Source organism: Plecotus auritus, assembly GCF_963455305.1.
Source record: "Plecotus auritus genome assembly, chromosome: 3".
In the NCBI taxonomy this organism is placed as follows: Eukaryota; Metazoa; Chordata; class Mammalia; order Chiroptera; family Vespertilionidae; genus Plecotus; species Plecotus auritus.
The window spans coordinates 157,385,225-157,402,477 of NC_137772.1; the positions used below are offsets into that span (position 1 = coordinate 157,385,225).

The 17,253-nt window shown below is 41.3% G+C and overlaps 1 protein-coding gene across 1 annotated transcript in view; it reads left to right on the forward strand.

Moving 5' to 3' along the window:
• PTPRR (protein tyrosine phosphatase receptor type R) overlaps window positions 1-17,253 on the forward strand; it is a 248,135-nt gene that overhangs the window by 226,640 nt on the left and 4,242 nt on the right. The window contains exon 13 of the mRNA XM_080660473.1: window positions 3,722-3,835. Within this exon, the coding sequence (XP_080516599.1) occupies window positions 3,722-3,835 (114 nt within the window). The remainder of the gene's footprint in view (window positions 1-3,721; window positions 3,836-17,253) is intronic.

Below are 17,253 nucleotides of genomic sequence, written 5' to 3' on the forward strand. Positions count from 1 at the left end.
GAAGAAATACCACTTCTGAATAAATGGCTCAGGAAACTGGCTAATTCAGTCCTCTACCTTGAGACTTATTTTGATTCATTTCATCAGTATAATATACACTAGGAATTAACTATTAGTGGCTTTTTTTGTTGTTTTAAGATGGCACCTGAACTATACTTGAATTTTATCTTGGTAACATTTATTATTATTTCACATTTAGTCAGGCAACTATTTTAAAAATGATTTCATGAAAAACAGATGGAAATAAATTATTAAATGGTACATGGTCAAGTGGTAGTTCCCCAAAAGGAAAACAAGCCCAGCCAGTGTGGCTCAGAAGGTAAATGACTACCTATGAACCAGAGGGTCCCTGGTTCGATTCCTCATCAGGGCATATGCCCACAATCTCCAGTAGGGGGCGTGCAAGAGTCAGCCAATCAATGATTCTCTCTCATTGATATCTCCTCCCCCCCCTCTCTCTCCCTTCCTCTCTGAAATCAATAAAAAAAAAAATGTTTTTAAATGAAAACAAAGTGCTGTTACTGGAACATGGGTAGAGGTTAAGCCGATAAAAGCAACAGATGCCCTTGGTGGTCCTCTTCCCTCAAAGCTCTCTTCTCACAATGGATACCTCATCCTTTTTGTTTTCCTTTTAGTGTGCCCCCCAAAAAAGCAACTATTTTTAAAGATATTTCAATAACTAGCCACTTATTCTTCATACTTTCTCAAAATACTGTAATTTTTGTTGCTTCATTTAATGTCATGAGTCTTGTAAGATAACTTTTGATGATATCTTTAATAAACAAATTACATTATTTTAGATGGGAGGTGGGCAACCTTTTTTTCTGCCAAGGGCCACTTGGATATTTGTAACATCATTCATGGGCCACACAGAATTATCAACTTAAAAATTAGCCTGCTAAATTTGGTCTAACATTTCATTAACTCGCCCCAAATGCCTTGGCAGGGCCGGACCAAATGATTTTGATGGCCTTATACATCCCATGGGTCGGATGTTCCCCATCTCTGTTTCAGATGATAATTTTAGCCTCCTTCTTTTTTGAACTTTTGTGGTTTAATTAAGAGTAAAATTTACTATATGTCTACTTATTCGAAAGCATCATTATCCAGTTTTTAGCATTAAGCTTACCCTAAACCTAGCTTGGGGCTGAGGAAAAAGAACCTCATTGGCCATCTTTTAGGCTGGAACTCTCCCCACCCAAAATCATAAAACACTGAAGATGTATAAAATGAACTGGTTACTGCTCCTACAAAACCAGCTCCCCTTCTGATTAGTATTTCTAAGAACGAGACCATCTTTCTTCCAGGCATTCAAGCTCTAACATTGACAGTTATCTTTGGCCTTTCTCTTAATTCCAGCCTCAGTATCTAATCAGTCATTAGATTGGCTTTCCCTTCAAAGCTCCCATAATCTTCACTTCCTGTCCAAACACCCAAGTTCAGGCCCTTATGATCTCATTCGTATATTTTAGAAGTAGTCGGCTAATTGCACACACATCCCATTTCCCCAGGCCCATACCTACTATAGCCTCCCCAATGCGCTCCTCTTTGATGATGCTCCTAAAACCCTCTTACATCACATGGATTCCCTGCTCGGAACTTCTCAATGGCTTCCCATTGCCTAGAACAAATTTCATAACCTTGGGTCTGTGCATGAGCTACAGGAGTCAGGGAACTCCTTGAAATTACTTACACACATTTGAGTACCTAATGTTATGTGAGTTTTTCTGGAAAGTGAAATTTCCTAGTTTTCATCAAATTCTAAAATATAAAGAAGTTTTAGAAGATAAAGTCCAAACCCCTTAGCTTTCCATGTGAGACCCTTAATAAGTCTCAGTGTATCTTCCCAGTCTTCTTTCCACTATCTCTCTCAAACAATTCTCTCTTCAAGCCAAACTTAACCTACTCATTGTTGCACATCATATAGGTGTTCTGCAGCAATTCTTCCCTTAAACCCTTCCCATGCCTGGAATATTTTCTCTCATTCATGATAACCTAAATGCCTGCCATTCATATGGTACAGTTCAAATACTCTATCTTTAATGAAACAAACTCTCGATAGACACTTCAACTAAAAGGGGCCCATTCTATTTTGGAATTCCTTTGCACGCACATTCACAGAAACAAGTTCTAAATAGGAGGACGTAAATGCTATTTGAGTGCCAAAAGGGGAGCTATTAATTCAAACTAGGAAGTTTAAAGAAAACCTCTAAACATTGGAATAATGTTGAACAGGATCTTTAAAAATGACCAATGTTTGTGGTTTTAAAAGGTGGTAGGAAGGGCATTTTTTCACTGAAAAAATACCATCAACATCAACACAGAAAGGAAAATTGGAAAACAAAAAGCATTTTTTTTTTGCAATGATTTGTGTAAATGAAAAAATGGCACAAAGCGTACAAGGACTACAATAAAAAGACATTAAGCTTGAAAATTAGTCACATTCGTATTATTTAAGGTCATGAATACCATAGTAGGGAGCTTAGATGTTGTGCTATAACTATTGGGAGCCATCTACAGTTTTGAGTAGAGTAATATGATCAGGTCCCTAGCAGCTGTGTGTATTGTGAATTAGTCCAGGAAAAGACTGGAGACTTGGAAACCATAATGAGATCATTGCTAATCATGAAGTAAGATGTCAAAAACGTGAGCACAGTCTATAGAAAGGAAAGAAGGGATCACAAAGCTCAGTGAAGGTGGAAAATATAGGAATTGGTAACAGATTGAATGTGGGAGGTGAGGGGGGAGATGTTGAAAATGTCTCCAAGATTTTTCAGCTGGAAAACTTGGGGCTGACTGGTAATGCCATTGAGGGAAAATATAACTGACTCTGTTTAGATGCACTGAGATGAAGCAAGTGCAAAATAGTAACATCCAGAGTCCAAACGAGGAGATGGAATGCCAATCTAGAGTTTAGGAGAAACTTAGGGAATTTAAGTGTAAATTTAAAAGAAATTTACATAATGACCATTAGTGGTTGAAATTGCTGAGAGAGGAGAGAGAGAGAGAGAGAGAGAGAGAGAGAGAGAGAGAGAGAGAGAGAGAGAGGAAGGACTTGTTAGGTTGATGACATACTGACTGTCCAAGAGTCTAAGACAGGAAAACATGTAAACTCTCTGGATGGTAGTGTTTCTATCCAACTATACATGACTTAGAAATATGTGCCTCTAGCACCTCCTCTTTCCTAAACTGAATTGAATTTTCAGTTATTCATGAGAATCTTCACCATCAGTATATCCAAGAGCAAATTCAAATCAGTCCCCATTCCAGAATTCCACCTTTATCTCATGGGGACTACCATTCTTCTAATGCTGGTCATCTTTGACTTTTTACTTTTCTGACTGTTCAACTCCAGTCTTTCAGACTCACATTTGTGATGTGTCTAAGTCTCTTCCCTCCTTTTTAGTGCCCATACCTTACCTAAATTCAGACCCTAATTATTATTATTCTTTGTAGACCAGTTACAATGCACTTTTCACTCTTCTCCTCACCCAACACTTCCCTCCACCCAACTCATCTTACTGCATACAACTAAAGGACAGAATGTGTGTAAGCACTTAGCTCAGAGCCCAGGTTGTAATACTCAGTATATGAGAGCTGTTGTTGTTGCTATTGTTATTCATCCCAGCTGTTGTTTCAAATTTAAAGGTACCTTTTTAAAAATATATTTTATCTTTGCTGTTTTTCTTCCACCTTTTTATTCTTTGTCCTTTCTTTTTAGTGCAGGGATAGGTAGAACGGGGTGTTTTATTGCTACATCCATTGGCTGTCAACAGTTGAAAGAAGAAGGAGTTGTGGATCCGCTAAGCATTGTCTGCCAGCTTCGGGTAGACAGGTGAGTGTCTGAGGGATTGGGTCACAGAGATCAGGGCATCGTTATCTGTCACAACCTGCTCTGACCAGCCTGACTTTGCAAACATCACAGGCTCCAAAGTCCTAAATCTCTGTAGTGATTTGTGTAAAGTGTTTAAGAATATACATTATATTCAAAAGCCATCAAAGAAAGTGTTATTTGCAATACTGACCATCAGGAGTCTAAAACCAGCCTGGCCGGGGTGGCTCGGTTGGTTGAGTATCATCCTGGGCACTGAAAGGTTGCTGGTTTGATTCCTGGTCATGGAACATACATGGAACATCCAAGCACATATGGAAGGCAACAAATTAATGTTTCTCTCTCTCTTAGAGCATGTATCTCTCAGCTCTAAGCATGTCCTGAGAGAGAGAGAGAGAGAGAGAGAGAGAGAGAGAGAGAGAGAGAGAGAGGAGAGAGAGGAGAGAGAGAGAAAACCTAAAAAAAAAAAACCAAAAGCTTATGCTTAATCCCTCTTTGTCTCTGATGCAGGTTGTTTATGGTGGTAACTGTTCCTTCTTAGTCTTACAGCCCCATTCCTTACATACTCTGTATTTTCACTTGACTTAGCTGAATTATTCACTTTAGGCTCCAAAGTCCTCATCTTGATCCTTTAAAATGAGGTATATGTCATACTACCAAGAGCTCCCCTTTTTTTAATTGTGAAAAATACGCATAAAATTTACCGTCTGATAAATTTGGGGTGACTTCTTGGTGGGGATAAGGTGAAACAGTCATTTTTATACATAGATCACTTTTGTAATGATCCCCACTTATGTGTTGAAAACAGAACAAAAAAAGAACGTTTCTTCCTTTCACCCCAATAAAGCCTACCTGGGTAAGTGAATGGTTGAGCTGGTGATGGAGAAAGTGTGCAGGTGCTCCTTGAGAACAGACACAGACAGAAGGATGTGGTACCAGCATATGAGCAGCCGACTTCTCGCTCTGCGTACTTCAGTGTGCTGTAGGGGAAGAAGAGCTGTTCTGAAAGGCTGAAATACTGGGCTCTCTTCTTTCATTCATACAGCGAATACTGATTATTCACCTCCTGCCCAAGGCATTGTTCCAGATGCTGCCAGTGCAGCATTGGACGGGATGAGTGAGGCTCTACTGTCCTAGAGTTTACATGCTAACAGAGAGAGAGGAGAAAATAAACAAGCTGAGAAATAAACAGGATAATTTCAGACAAAAATAAAACTGAGAGGTAATAAAATAGCGAGAGAGGGAGATTTTGCTCTGTGACCTAGAGTTTCCAAAAAGTAAAATTAGAGTCACCTTTTCAGATTCATTTGATAAATATTTATCAAGCACCTGCTATGTGCTAGGTCCTGGGATTTCAATAAGAGGCAAAGATTTTTCCTAAAATATTAAAATTATCAATAAAGTTTTTCCTGTCTCTAAAAATGAAACATTCAAATCCCCTTCATGGATGAAGTTTTCCCTCTCTATTTCTATCTGTCCTTGACCCCTTTTAAATAATAATTTCTAAATCTTATAAGTGTATCTTCCTTTTATTTTTCTCTTAACTTTGGCTTATTAGAGGCTGCTCACTATGGGGCTACGATTCTAGGCTCTGGAGACAGATTGCCTGGGTTTGCATCATGTTTCCCACCATTTTCTGATTGTGTGGCCTTGGGCAAGTTATAGGACTTCTCCATGCCTTGGTTTTCTCACTTGCAAAATAGAGGTAATAATAACTTCTACTTCCTACTTTTGTTGAAGGATTAAGAGAGAATTTTCAACGTGCCTTTTACATGGTAAGTGTGCAGCCAAGTTTAGCCACAGCTATTATCAGTATCTATAGCAAGAAACCTAAGCATGTATCTGTACACTGGAACTAATAATCTATATCCCACAGGGTTGTGGTGACATTGAGATGGATTACACCTGTGAGGCACTTTGTAGATCACTTAGCCTATGTTTCCTTCCCTCTCTCTACCTTCCCCACGTCCACCTTTCCATACCCCACATGTAACTGCTTCCAAAAATGCTTTCCTTTTTTCATTTTTATTGATGGATTGTAAAGAGAGAAAGGAAATGGAGAGAGAGAAATATCAATTTGTTGTTCCACTTATTTATGCATTCATTGCATAAATTGATTCTTGTATGTGCTCTGGACAGGCTGGAACCTGCAACTGAGCTACGCCACCAGGGCTGATGTTTGTTTGTTTTTTGTACCTGAGAAGATCAATTCCAATTATCTCTCCCTCTCCTCTTACGATTGTTCTCTTAGTCCCCCCGCTCCCCTTGCCTTCCATCAGTACTGTCCACGCTAGCTCCAACAGAATCTGGTGGCTTCACGTCAGACTCTGGGACCCACCTTCACCCAGAAGAGGGGCCCTCATCAGAAAGTAAGGGACAGCACCCCATCAGCTGGAGCTGCTCCCACAATGAGCTTGATCTCTCCCTCTTTGTGCTTCTGTAAACAAGACTCCTGCTTGGGAACCAAAATCCCCCAGGTACTCTAGTTGATATCCCTGTGCCCTGCTTTCCTGCTGGCTAATGCTAGAATTCCATGAACACCAGATCTAAACAGACTCCGAACCAAGTTGGCCTCCGACACCTGCTCTGACTCTATTTGGAACAACATCCTAAAAAGCACTGGGCATGGTTTACACATTTTTTTTTTGGGGGGGGGGGGGGGCTGTTACTCTTAATCTTGCCTATTCCAAAAGCCTGATTACTTTCTCTATAACAGTCTGACCTCCACCTTGGTTTCCACTTCCCAGTCACCACAATTTGTCAAGCCTACCAAATTGTCCTCTAACTTTGAATGGAATCATAAATACGTTGTTTTTTTTAAATCATATCACAATGCCTCCTCTATCTGTTCCTTCCTTCCTAAAGCAAATGGTCAGAAAACTTAGCCTTGGCCTTCCATCACTACCAAGGTTTTCCCACAAGCTTGTCCTTTCTCTTCTGATAGGATCTTCAAAACATAGCCAACTTCTCTGCTGATCTGAAGCCATGGACTCCCATCCCCTTGGATTTGAACTACTGCCAGTATGTGTCTTGAAATCATTCTGATTTATTCATCAACATCCCCTCTACATAAAATTCTTTCTGAGCAGCTGTTGTTTATCAAACAGATCCTCTCCTTTAAACTTTCCTTGAAAGCTTTTTCTTTTTCCTTCCTTCCTTCCTTCGCAGGATCAGAATCAATTTTCCTTTGTTGTCCCTTCCGTCTGTGGTACACTCTTGTAGTCACTGTGAAAAGGGATACAGAAAACCTCCCACCTTTCCTTCACCCCATCCAACCTCTTGTTCCCCCATCCTTCTTGCTTCTTGCGTTCAGCTTTTTCCTGTCATACCTCATTTTAAAAATATCCGTGTCTGGCTGGCTGCTGCCACTGACTATGTCTTTAATGCATGACGGGAAAGGCAGAGATGGTCCTCGTTCTGCTCTTGCAGCTTTTCGTCCTTCAGCAGTTCTTCAAACCTCGTCCCCACCCTAGACTCCGCAGTCATCCATCCTTGCCCTCAGCTCTGGATCTGCCTTCAGACATTCCAGAAAGCACTCTTCATACTCAGAAGTGTATTTAATCTTGGCCTTTTCCATGGTCTTCAAAGCACATCTCCTTTAACTCCCAAAGTGAACCTCCCAGTAGGAAAAGAGATATTCTTTGGCTTCTTTTAAAAAATGAGGAAAGAAAGAATTCACGGTATCAAGTAAGTTGCCCAAGGTCATAGTGCTTAGAAAATGGCAACATAGTCTTCTTTGGAATTCAGGACTTCTGATTTCTGACTCAAAGGTGTGACTGTTACAGAGAAAGTAATCGGGCTTTTGGAATATGTTTATTGTAAAACTGCTTGAAAAAAACACACATATCTCTTTGGTAATGCTTTGCCAGTTTTAAAAAATGCAATGACACCATAATTTTTAAAACAATGGTTAATATGAATGAGAGCTGTTTCACAAATAGAGTGATGATATCAGCAGTTGCTATAAGAGTATAATTTTATTGAGCATCTTTTCATATGGACATTTATATGTCTTCCTTCTTTCCCTGCTTCCAATATTTATTTATTTACTTTGATTGCAGTTGATGCTCAATAGTATGTTAATTTCAGGTGTACAGCATAGTGGTTAGATGTTTATATAACTTACAAAGTGATCCCCCAGTAAGTCTAGTACCCACCTGACATCGTGCATAGTTATTACAATATTATTGACTATATTCCTTATGTTGTAATTTACATCCCCATGACTATTTTGTAACTACCAATTTGTGCTTAATACTCTGGTTTCTCTTCTGAACATATAAATCTTTCATCTTAAGAGTATAATTTGAGGGATATAGGAAAGTTGCCTCATCTCAAAATATCTACATAGGGAGGATGCCAAAAATATCTGTGTAAGGTCAACATCTATATTACTGCTAATTAGAGAGCCAATCCTTGGCTAAAAGAATCATTGCTCTTTAAAGTCCATTTAACCTAGAGATGGGAGTTGAGGGTGACACTTTATACCTTCTCAGCTATTAACACTTCCATGTAAACAAAATAATCTATTCTTTTCAGCATGGCAGCTAGAGAGAGTATAGCTGCCTGCATCGTCAATACATTCAGAACATGGGTTTTGATGAAGGAGAATTGAAGAGAAGGCTCCAGAAGCTGGGTGTACCAGAGGCCCTGCAGTCGAGGGGACTGCAGACAACGTCTGGTCACTGGGAGCTGGAGGGACCCAGGAAGGGAGCAGAAGAGCTCTAGCAAGGGACACCTTGCAAAGAGCAGCTATCTCATTTGGGAGACCCAGTACCATAAAAGTATTAAATATTTCTAGATGGTGACAGCAGAGCATTAACCTGCCTGCAGGGTCCTTCCCAGCACAGGGGGTGGAGCCTATGTGATGGCACAGGTCTCAAGCCCAGGAAGCCACGCCCACCTCAGGGTGTTTTTAGGACGGGTGTTTGTGGATGGGCCTGAATCCTGTGTCTGGTGTCCTGCAGAACAGATACCCAGGGCTTTGCTCTGAGTGCTGCTCCTGCATCATGCGTTTGTTCATTCATTGAGACATTTACTGAACACCTCCTACTGAATGTGCATGGGGCACCCGGGTGTAGGAAGATAGATTCCTTAACAGACTTTCCCAGACTGTGCTTCTCAGAGCCACAGTTCAATTATCAATTACCAGGGGTCCTCAAACTTTTTAAACAGGGGGCCAGTTCACTGTCCCTCAGACCGTTGGAGGGCCGGACTATAGTTTAAAAAAAAAAAACTATGAACAAATTCCTATGCGCACTGTGGGCCCGGGACGAGTCGGCTGCTAAGCGGGACAGGCAGCGGCACCCGGCGGGCCAGATAAATGTCCTCGTAGTTTGAGGACGCCTGAGAGAGCCTGCTAAGTGCCAAACGCTCTTAGCTGTATTCGGGGGGGGGGGGGGGGGGGCGGTAGAACCCTCTCCACTTGGAGATTTACAAAACGTATTGATGCATTAAAGGATCTGAAAAGTCCCCCAACCTGGAAACGCATGGAATTTCCTTTAAGCCAGTGGTTCTCAACCTTTCTAATGCCGCGACCCTTTAATACAGTTCCTCATGTTGTGGTGACCCCCAACCATAAAATTATTTTCGTTGCTACTTCATAACTGTAATTTTAAATATCTGTGTTTTCCGATGGTCTTAGGCGACCCTGCTAGCGGTTCTCAACCTGTGGGTCATGACCCACAGGTTGAGAACCGCTGCTGTAGAGGCTAAGACCATGGAAAACACAGATATTTACATTACGATTCATTAACAGTAGCAAAATTACAGTTATGAAGTAGCAACGAAAATAATGTTATGGTTGGGGGTCACCACAACATGAGGAACTGTATTAAAGGGTCGCGGCATTAGAAAGGTTGAGACCCACTGCTTTAAGCATTCTTCCACATTTGCCCCCTTTCCTCAAAGACTACCTAAATGGAGAGAAAGAAGTTGTAAAATAATAAATATAAACTGTCCTTTCGGAAGCCCGGTGGTGCAGAGAAGACTGGAGATGGCATAGGGATGTGAGCCTGGGTGGGACCCTCCAAAAGGGGAAAGGAAAGGGTGGGACTGGCTGATTGGAAGCATCCAGCAGAATGTAACAAGGGAGACAGATGACAGAGCCTATTCAGACACATGACAGAGAGCTGATACTTCCTACTCCGCAGTGTACAAGCCTTTTCCTACCCTCTCAGACCCTCTTAACAATGAGCTCTGACCCAAGAGGTCCCGGCTGCATACTGTCCCATGTTTTTCACAATCTGCCCCCACACGTGTAGCTGCCTCCACTGAGAAGCCTGGGACATGGCCAACAGAGAAAAGGACAAGGCAGTGGCTTGGATACTTGACATGGGGCTTGTTTCATGACCAAGTCAAGAGTTTGAGCATTCGGAAGAATCAAAATCCTGACGCGCCTTCCCGCCCCCACCCCCATAAAAAAAAAAAATGACAGTGCCTGTTTGTTGTGATCCAACATGACAAAACAGGCAATTTGTATCCAGATCATAAATCCGAATTTTAGAATTCAAATGGTCTGGTTTAGAGATGAGTCTGTTATGCTAAATGGATATTTCCAGTGTAACAACAATGACAAAGCCATTTGGTAGATTCTTCATTCTCTGGCACAACATTATTTTCATTGGCTTTAAAGCAACTTCTATTAATAGGTGCTACAGTTCTCACTGCAGATTCATGAGTCTGTGATTCTCCTTTTAATAATACTTTTGAGCATATTTTGGACTAAAATAGGATCTCTTTTTTCCTAAATAGAAGATCAAACTCAGTGCAAGGCACCCACAAGGGTTTTATTTAGAAGTACATCGCTGGATTATTCCATTAGTTCTCATAACGTTTGTTCATTAAACAGTGACGTGGGCAACAGTCATTTGGGACTGAGCACTGCTAGTGGGACAGGTAAGCAGGCAGCCACTACAGCATGAGATGGACCAGATGTCAAGGAGCCCAGTGCTGATCCTGGCTCTGCCCCTCATTTCCTGTGGGACCACTTGTCCATTCTAGGCCTCTAGGTCCTATTTGTAAAAAGAGAGGTGGGACATATCAGTGGTCCCTTAGTCTTCTGATATGAGGAGCCCTTTTATAAAAGTAAAATATTTCCTGGACTTCAACCTGACAGTTGAATTTTTGAAATCCATAATGCTTATAAATTAATCTTCATTCTAAGACTCACAGTGATTAGTGATGCATATGTATGCATGTTTATTTGGCCAACTGGTGATGCTGAGAGCACAAGTGGATTCAAAGACCCCTCCAATCAGATGCCTTTTCTATACTAGGATTCAGTGATGGGGAAGTGATTGGCTGGCTCCCTGAAATTTCTCTCAGCGATTGCATTCTTTGAGTCTATGAACCTTTGTTTTTGTAGAGAACAATGGAATTGCAATAACAGACAGTCATAACATTTGCCAAACATCTACTAGGAAAGAGATGGTTTAAAAAAATCTGGCCTTAAGAACATTGCACAAATCATTTTTCAGGAGGAATCCAAGACCTAAAAAGAATGAATAATATATCCAAAATCATATAACAAATTTTGACTTTTTTTAACAGTCTGAATTGAACTTTCAATTTTGCTCAAATGAAATTGGCTAAATTTGGGGGGTTTTTTGTTGTTGTTGTTTTGTTGTTGTTGTTCCCAAAAGCCTATTGTTCTCTGGGGTGGGAAACCTAAGTGGGTTAAGCACAAGTTTAAGAGAGAGAGGAAGTTCACATTCTAATCCTGCTTTTGACAGTGACCCTGAACTAATCCTATATAATAAAACCCTAATATGCAAATTGACTGAATGGCAGAATGACCGGTCACTATGATGTGTGCTGACCACAAGGGGGCAGACGCTCAATGCAGGAGCTGCTCTCTGGTGGTCAGTGTGCTCCCACAGGGGGAGTGCCACTCAGGCAGAAGCCGGGCTCACAGCTGGCCAGCGCAGCAGTGGTGGCAGGAGCTTCTCCCACTTCCGAGGCAGAGCGCTAGCAGGCTTAAGCTGGCAGGCGGACATCCCCCGAGGTGTCCCAGACTGCTAGAGGGCGCAGGCTGGGCTGAGGGACAGCCCTCCTCCAGTGCACAAATGTTGTGCACCGGGCCTGTAGTTGCTATATAAACCAGGAAAATTGTTTATCTCAGATGGTTTCAGTTTACTCATTATTAAAATCTGGAAATAAGTATGATGACTTTCTTTTTACTATAAAAAGGGATAGTTTGCTCAATCATGTTTTCCTGTTGCCATACATATATAAGTCAACAATTTTCAAAAATGATGGTAAATAGAATGGACCCAGTACATTAGTACTAAATTGGATACATTATAATTATGGTTTGTGACTTAGAAAGCCTTTCCATATCCTGCTTAAATCTTCTCATCTTAAATAGTACTAAATTAGTTGTGACTGTAGCATCTAATTAAGAATTCCAGTTGCTTCCACAGTGTCTAGCTCCTGCGACAAGAGATTCATTTAGGCTTGTGTATGCCAGCATTTCACAGAAGTGACAGAAGGTAATTTACACATTGAGCAGGAGGGATGCACCTGTCCCTTTAAAAAGTAATAGTAATGATCGATAGTAATAAGATAGCCTAGGACAGTGGTCGGCAAACTCATTAGTCAACAGAGCAGCAAACCGCGGCTCGCGAGCCGCATGTGGCTCACGAGCCACAGTTTGCCGACCACTGGCCTAGGAAACTCAGAAAAAGCTCACATGTACATCAGTGTTACAGGAGAATGACTAAAGAGCAATAGCGTGACCATCAGGAGGCAGGAAGGAAAGGACCATATTCCATTGCAGGTTGGCGTCTGCAACTTTTTTTGTCATCCTATTTCTTTTAATCTTATTTGGCACCTCTAGACACTGGAAGAACTTGAAAACAGAATTTTGGAAATAAGACACAGAAAATAATATGCGATCCCAAGGCCTTTTTCTTTTCTGTCCCCGACCCCCAGCGAAACAGGAAACAGTCTGATCCTCCCATTTAAGAGTCAGTGGCGAGATCTGCAGTTGCCTTTGTACATTCTTACCTTGGAGGCCCAAAGTTGGAATGACATCCAGAGACCTTACTTGTAGCTTCCCAGACAGGATAGAAAAATGCTTCCAGTGTACGTCATATCATTGTTTACATGTTTTGATTAATCACTGTAGTTTGATGGTTTTGTCTTTTTTTAACTACAGTTATCTAAGAGGAGGAGTATATGTGCCATCAGCTTCCTACACTGATGTGTCCCAAAAATATTCTGTTTCCAAAACTTGTTTAAAATAATTTTAAAGCACAAATTTCCCCGTTGGTATACTTTTTATCAACCCTAGATTTACATTTATCCATAGCCCTCTGCATTCCCAACTAATCACAGAGATACCTTAATTCATGAATTTTGAAGATCTCATTTGAAGAACAGGAATTAAACATTTTGGTTTTCTTATTTTTAAGGACAATTAAAGCCCTAGAGATAGGTATGGATTTACTTGACATCACAGTTCCTGAGACCATAACAAGAAGTCCTCTGGTAAAACAGATTATGCCAACCGATTCTCTCAAGTGGTTGCCAAGACAACCTTTTCCTTCTTCTCAGCTAGGAGTTAATTGACTGTTAACCTGGGTGTTCAGAAGAAAATTGGCTAATTTTCAGGGGGTGAAAATGGAACTCAAGATACACTAACGCATTGAATTTCCATTGAATTGTCACATGATGTGTGTTGACTTTTATGCCCTACAAATACTTTGGACCACAGTCATTCCAGATAAAGTGTTTATGTTCAAAATTCTAGGTCAGAATCTGTCAAAACGTTTATGTGTAAGTTCTCCCTCCTTGCCATGCCATCTGTATGAAGACGGGGAAACCTTGGTCCGAGGTACCCCGAGTTACAGCAGCAGACATTAGCCTTGCTTGACTCCTGCCCAAGCTATCAGAGATTTTTACCCAAGAGGCACATTAACATCCACACTTTTTGTTCTAAATTTACTGTACCAAACTTTACCAAAGGAATTCCAGATTTGAAAATAATAAAAAGCCAAGGAGCGTTAAGTCCCATTGTTAGCCCAGAAGTGAGTCACCGCTGCAGAATTTCTTCTGTCTACTGATTAGACCGGATGCGTGCTGGGTGGTACGACAGGAAAGGCTGCTGCTCTCCGTATGTGTGAGTTAATAGTCACAAAAGGTCACAATTTTAACATGTTAAAAACCAAATCTCTCTCCTGAGCATCTGGAGGGGTGTTGGTTTTTCTTTTGTGTGTGTGTGTGTGTTTTCCCCAAAGCATTCTCCTAGGAGCAAAGGGAAAAAGCTACATATTTTTCCCCTTCTAACCTGAGTTTACCCCCAGCTGACACAGCTACGTGCTTCCCCGCATGCAGACTGAGACAACGCTGATTTTCAGGGTTGTTGAGGTGAATGTGGTGTGAGATAGCTGCCATTTCTGGAGGGGCAGTGGATCTGGGTCCTCTCTGGCCTGGCCAAACATAGTGTTCTTATTCTGTGGCCACAGAGCCATCAGGCCACTTAGCCGCACCACTTTTGCAATAAATGGAATGACTTTCATGTGGAATGGGGCATAATTAGGGCGAAGAAGTAATTTGTCATCCACACCAAGCCACTTCTGAGAAGGAAAGGTGTCCCTATTAATAATTACACAGGACAGCAGGAGTAAGCCAGAACGGTACCAGACAAACCAGATGTGTGATCTCCCTGGGCATAGGATGAGCTAAGCATTTACCAAAAGGATAAAAAGAATATGCAGCATTGATTTAGTACTCACTAAACGACAACCACTGCACTTAGCATTTTATGGAGTACCTCCTTTAAACCTTGCCAGACTTGAAACCTTAATTAGGCAAATAATTACTATTTGGCAGGTCAGTTGTTTTCAAACTGTTTTTCTGAACAATGGGAAACAAGACAATGGGAAGACACATCTTCCACAAGACACCACTATGGAAAGCCAATAAAAAGCAGAACTGCTCTGGTCACAGCTGGCATTGGGAGCTAGACCTAAAGACCCAACCAACCTCCTCCTCCACCAGCCTCGGCCCCTCAGGCACTGCTGCAGAACCCTGGGTTCCTGGGATTTCTGGGATAGCCTGCAGCTAGACGTCAAAATGCTCTGACTCATTGAATCCTCACAATCTGATGAGCTTTATCATTAATGTCACCTTATAAGTGAAGAAACCCCAGCTGGGAAGGAGTAAATGATGTACCCAAAATCGTAAAGCTAGTAGGTTCAAAGGCAAGGATTCACACTTGAATCTGTCAGACCCTAAACCCACTTCTTTCCACAGCATCACCTGCCTCCACCACTGCAGACATCATGGTTAATATTTAAACACATGTTTGGCTCTTCCCACCTAGGCTTGCCTGACTTAGACGGTATTGTGTCCTCTGCCAGGTGTGTTCTTAGCTCTCCAAGGCCATCAGAGGCCTCATCCCAGGGCCTTGCAGCCAGTTCTGTTTGACCAGATAGCACCAAAGAGTAACAGTGAAAACAGCTAGCAATATGGTGTCTTTATGTGCTCAGCTGTGTGTGCTGAACATGGTAAGTGGATTCTCCCATTATGTCTCACAGCAGTGCCATGAGGTAGGCACTATAGTTTTATTACCTCATCATTCTGAGGATGAGAAAACTGCAAAGATTACATAATAAGGTAAAGCAGCTCATAAGTGGTGGAGACAGGGTTTGTCTTCATCACAGTGTGTGGTGGTATCTCTTTCCTCTTAATGTACCCTACTGGTAATGAACCTGACACCTTAGCATCCCAAACCCAAACCCAAACCTTTCCAAACTCACGACCATGCTCGTAGTGAATTGGGTCCTTTCCCCCTGTTTTTACATGACCTTACCCTTTTTTGCTAAACTAACTCCTGCTAGGCAGTAGGTATTGTAGCTTAATGTGTTTTACCTCCTGGGGAAACAGATTTGTGTTTCAAAAGGAACCTCCAAAGAGGGATGGTCCTTACCAACAATGTATTGAGTAATGGTGGTGACATCAGGCACTGCCTGAATGATGATGGTCCAGCTATTTTGGGCCCCATAAGCCTTCTTCACTGAAGCATCATCTTGATCAACATGGATATATGTTAACCTTGGTTAACCTTGGTTGAGTTTAAACCATGATCTATTGGAGGTCGATTTTTTAAAATATATTTTATTGATTTTTTACAGAGAGGAGAGGAGAGGGATAGAGAGTTAGAAACATCTATGAGAGAGAAACATCAATCAGCTGCCTCCTGCACACTCCCTACTGGGGATGTGCCTGAAACCAAAGTACATGCCCTTAACTGAAATCGAACCTGGGACCCTTCAGTCTGCAGGCCGACGCTCTATCCACTGAGCCAAACCAGTTCGGGCAAGGATTATTTTAATGCCTGATCTTTAAAAGAGAGTTAGAAGATGCTTTTTAAAGTTAATTAAACACACACACACACACACACACACACACACACACACACACACAAGAGCATTCTTGCTTTTTTATTTATTTATTTATTTTATTTATTTATTTATTATTAATTTCTTTATTGATTAAGGTATCACATATTTGTCCTCATCCCCCCATTCCCATCCCAGACCCCTCCCCACGTATGCCCCCACCCCCCTGTTGTCCGTGACCACTGGTTAGGCTTATATGCATGCATACAAGTCCTTTGGTTGATCTCTCCCCCTTACCCCCTCCCTCCCCTACCTTCCGCATTCTTGCTTCTTACCTTTGAGGACCAGCTTGCGTTAGGAATTTTATACCAGTAATAAAGATCCAGATTTTAGCAAGTCCCTGGAGCCTTGTCTGATCTGAAAGACACCTATGGCCCAAGTCAGAACCTTCCTAGAAAATGAATTATTTCAGGGTTCTCCTGAGAGTTTCATAATTAATCTAACACTATTCATTTATTCCATAAATATATATTGTATACAGGCACTATATTAAGTTCTTGGGTATATTTTTTTACTATTGTCACCCTATAAAAAGACTGTATTTACCTCATAATGAGTAATGTCCCCCAGATAATCTCAGATTTTAAGTTCTTACAAAGGTCCACAGAGTGTTCTGTATATCAATATACTCAATTAGACAGTTATTACAAATTTCCAAAGATGATAGTGATGAGTTCCTGAATTTGAATCAGTCGCCAGTGAATGCATGGTGGGAAGCCCTTTGCCCTCTTTCAGCCTGGAGCTTATTTGTTGTCATGTGACGTGAAAATGGCATGGCCTGTGTAACCGGGTGACCTGCTTCTTTATAAATGATAAATGAACATGCTTGTTAAATAGCTGGAAGACACAAAGCTGGGAATGGTAAACGGAAGCCTAATAAACTGAATGAATAGTAATGATGTCAGTAAACACCAATATGTTGAACTTAATAGGAATAAATAGAAAGTCCTGCATTTAGTTTTTAAAATTCAATAATGTAGGTTCAGGGTAAAAGACAGCTGTAATTTTCATATT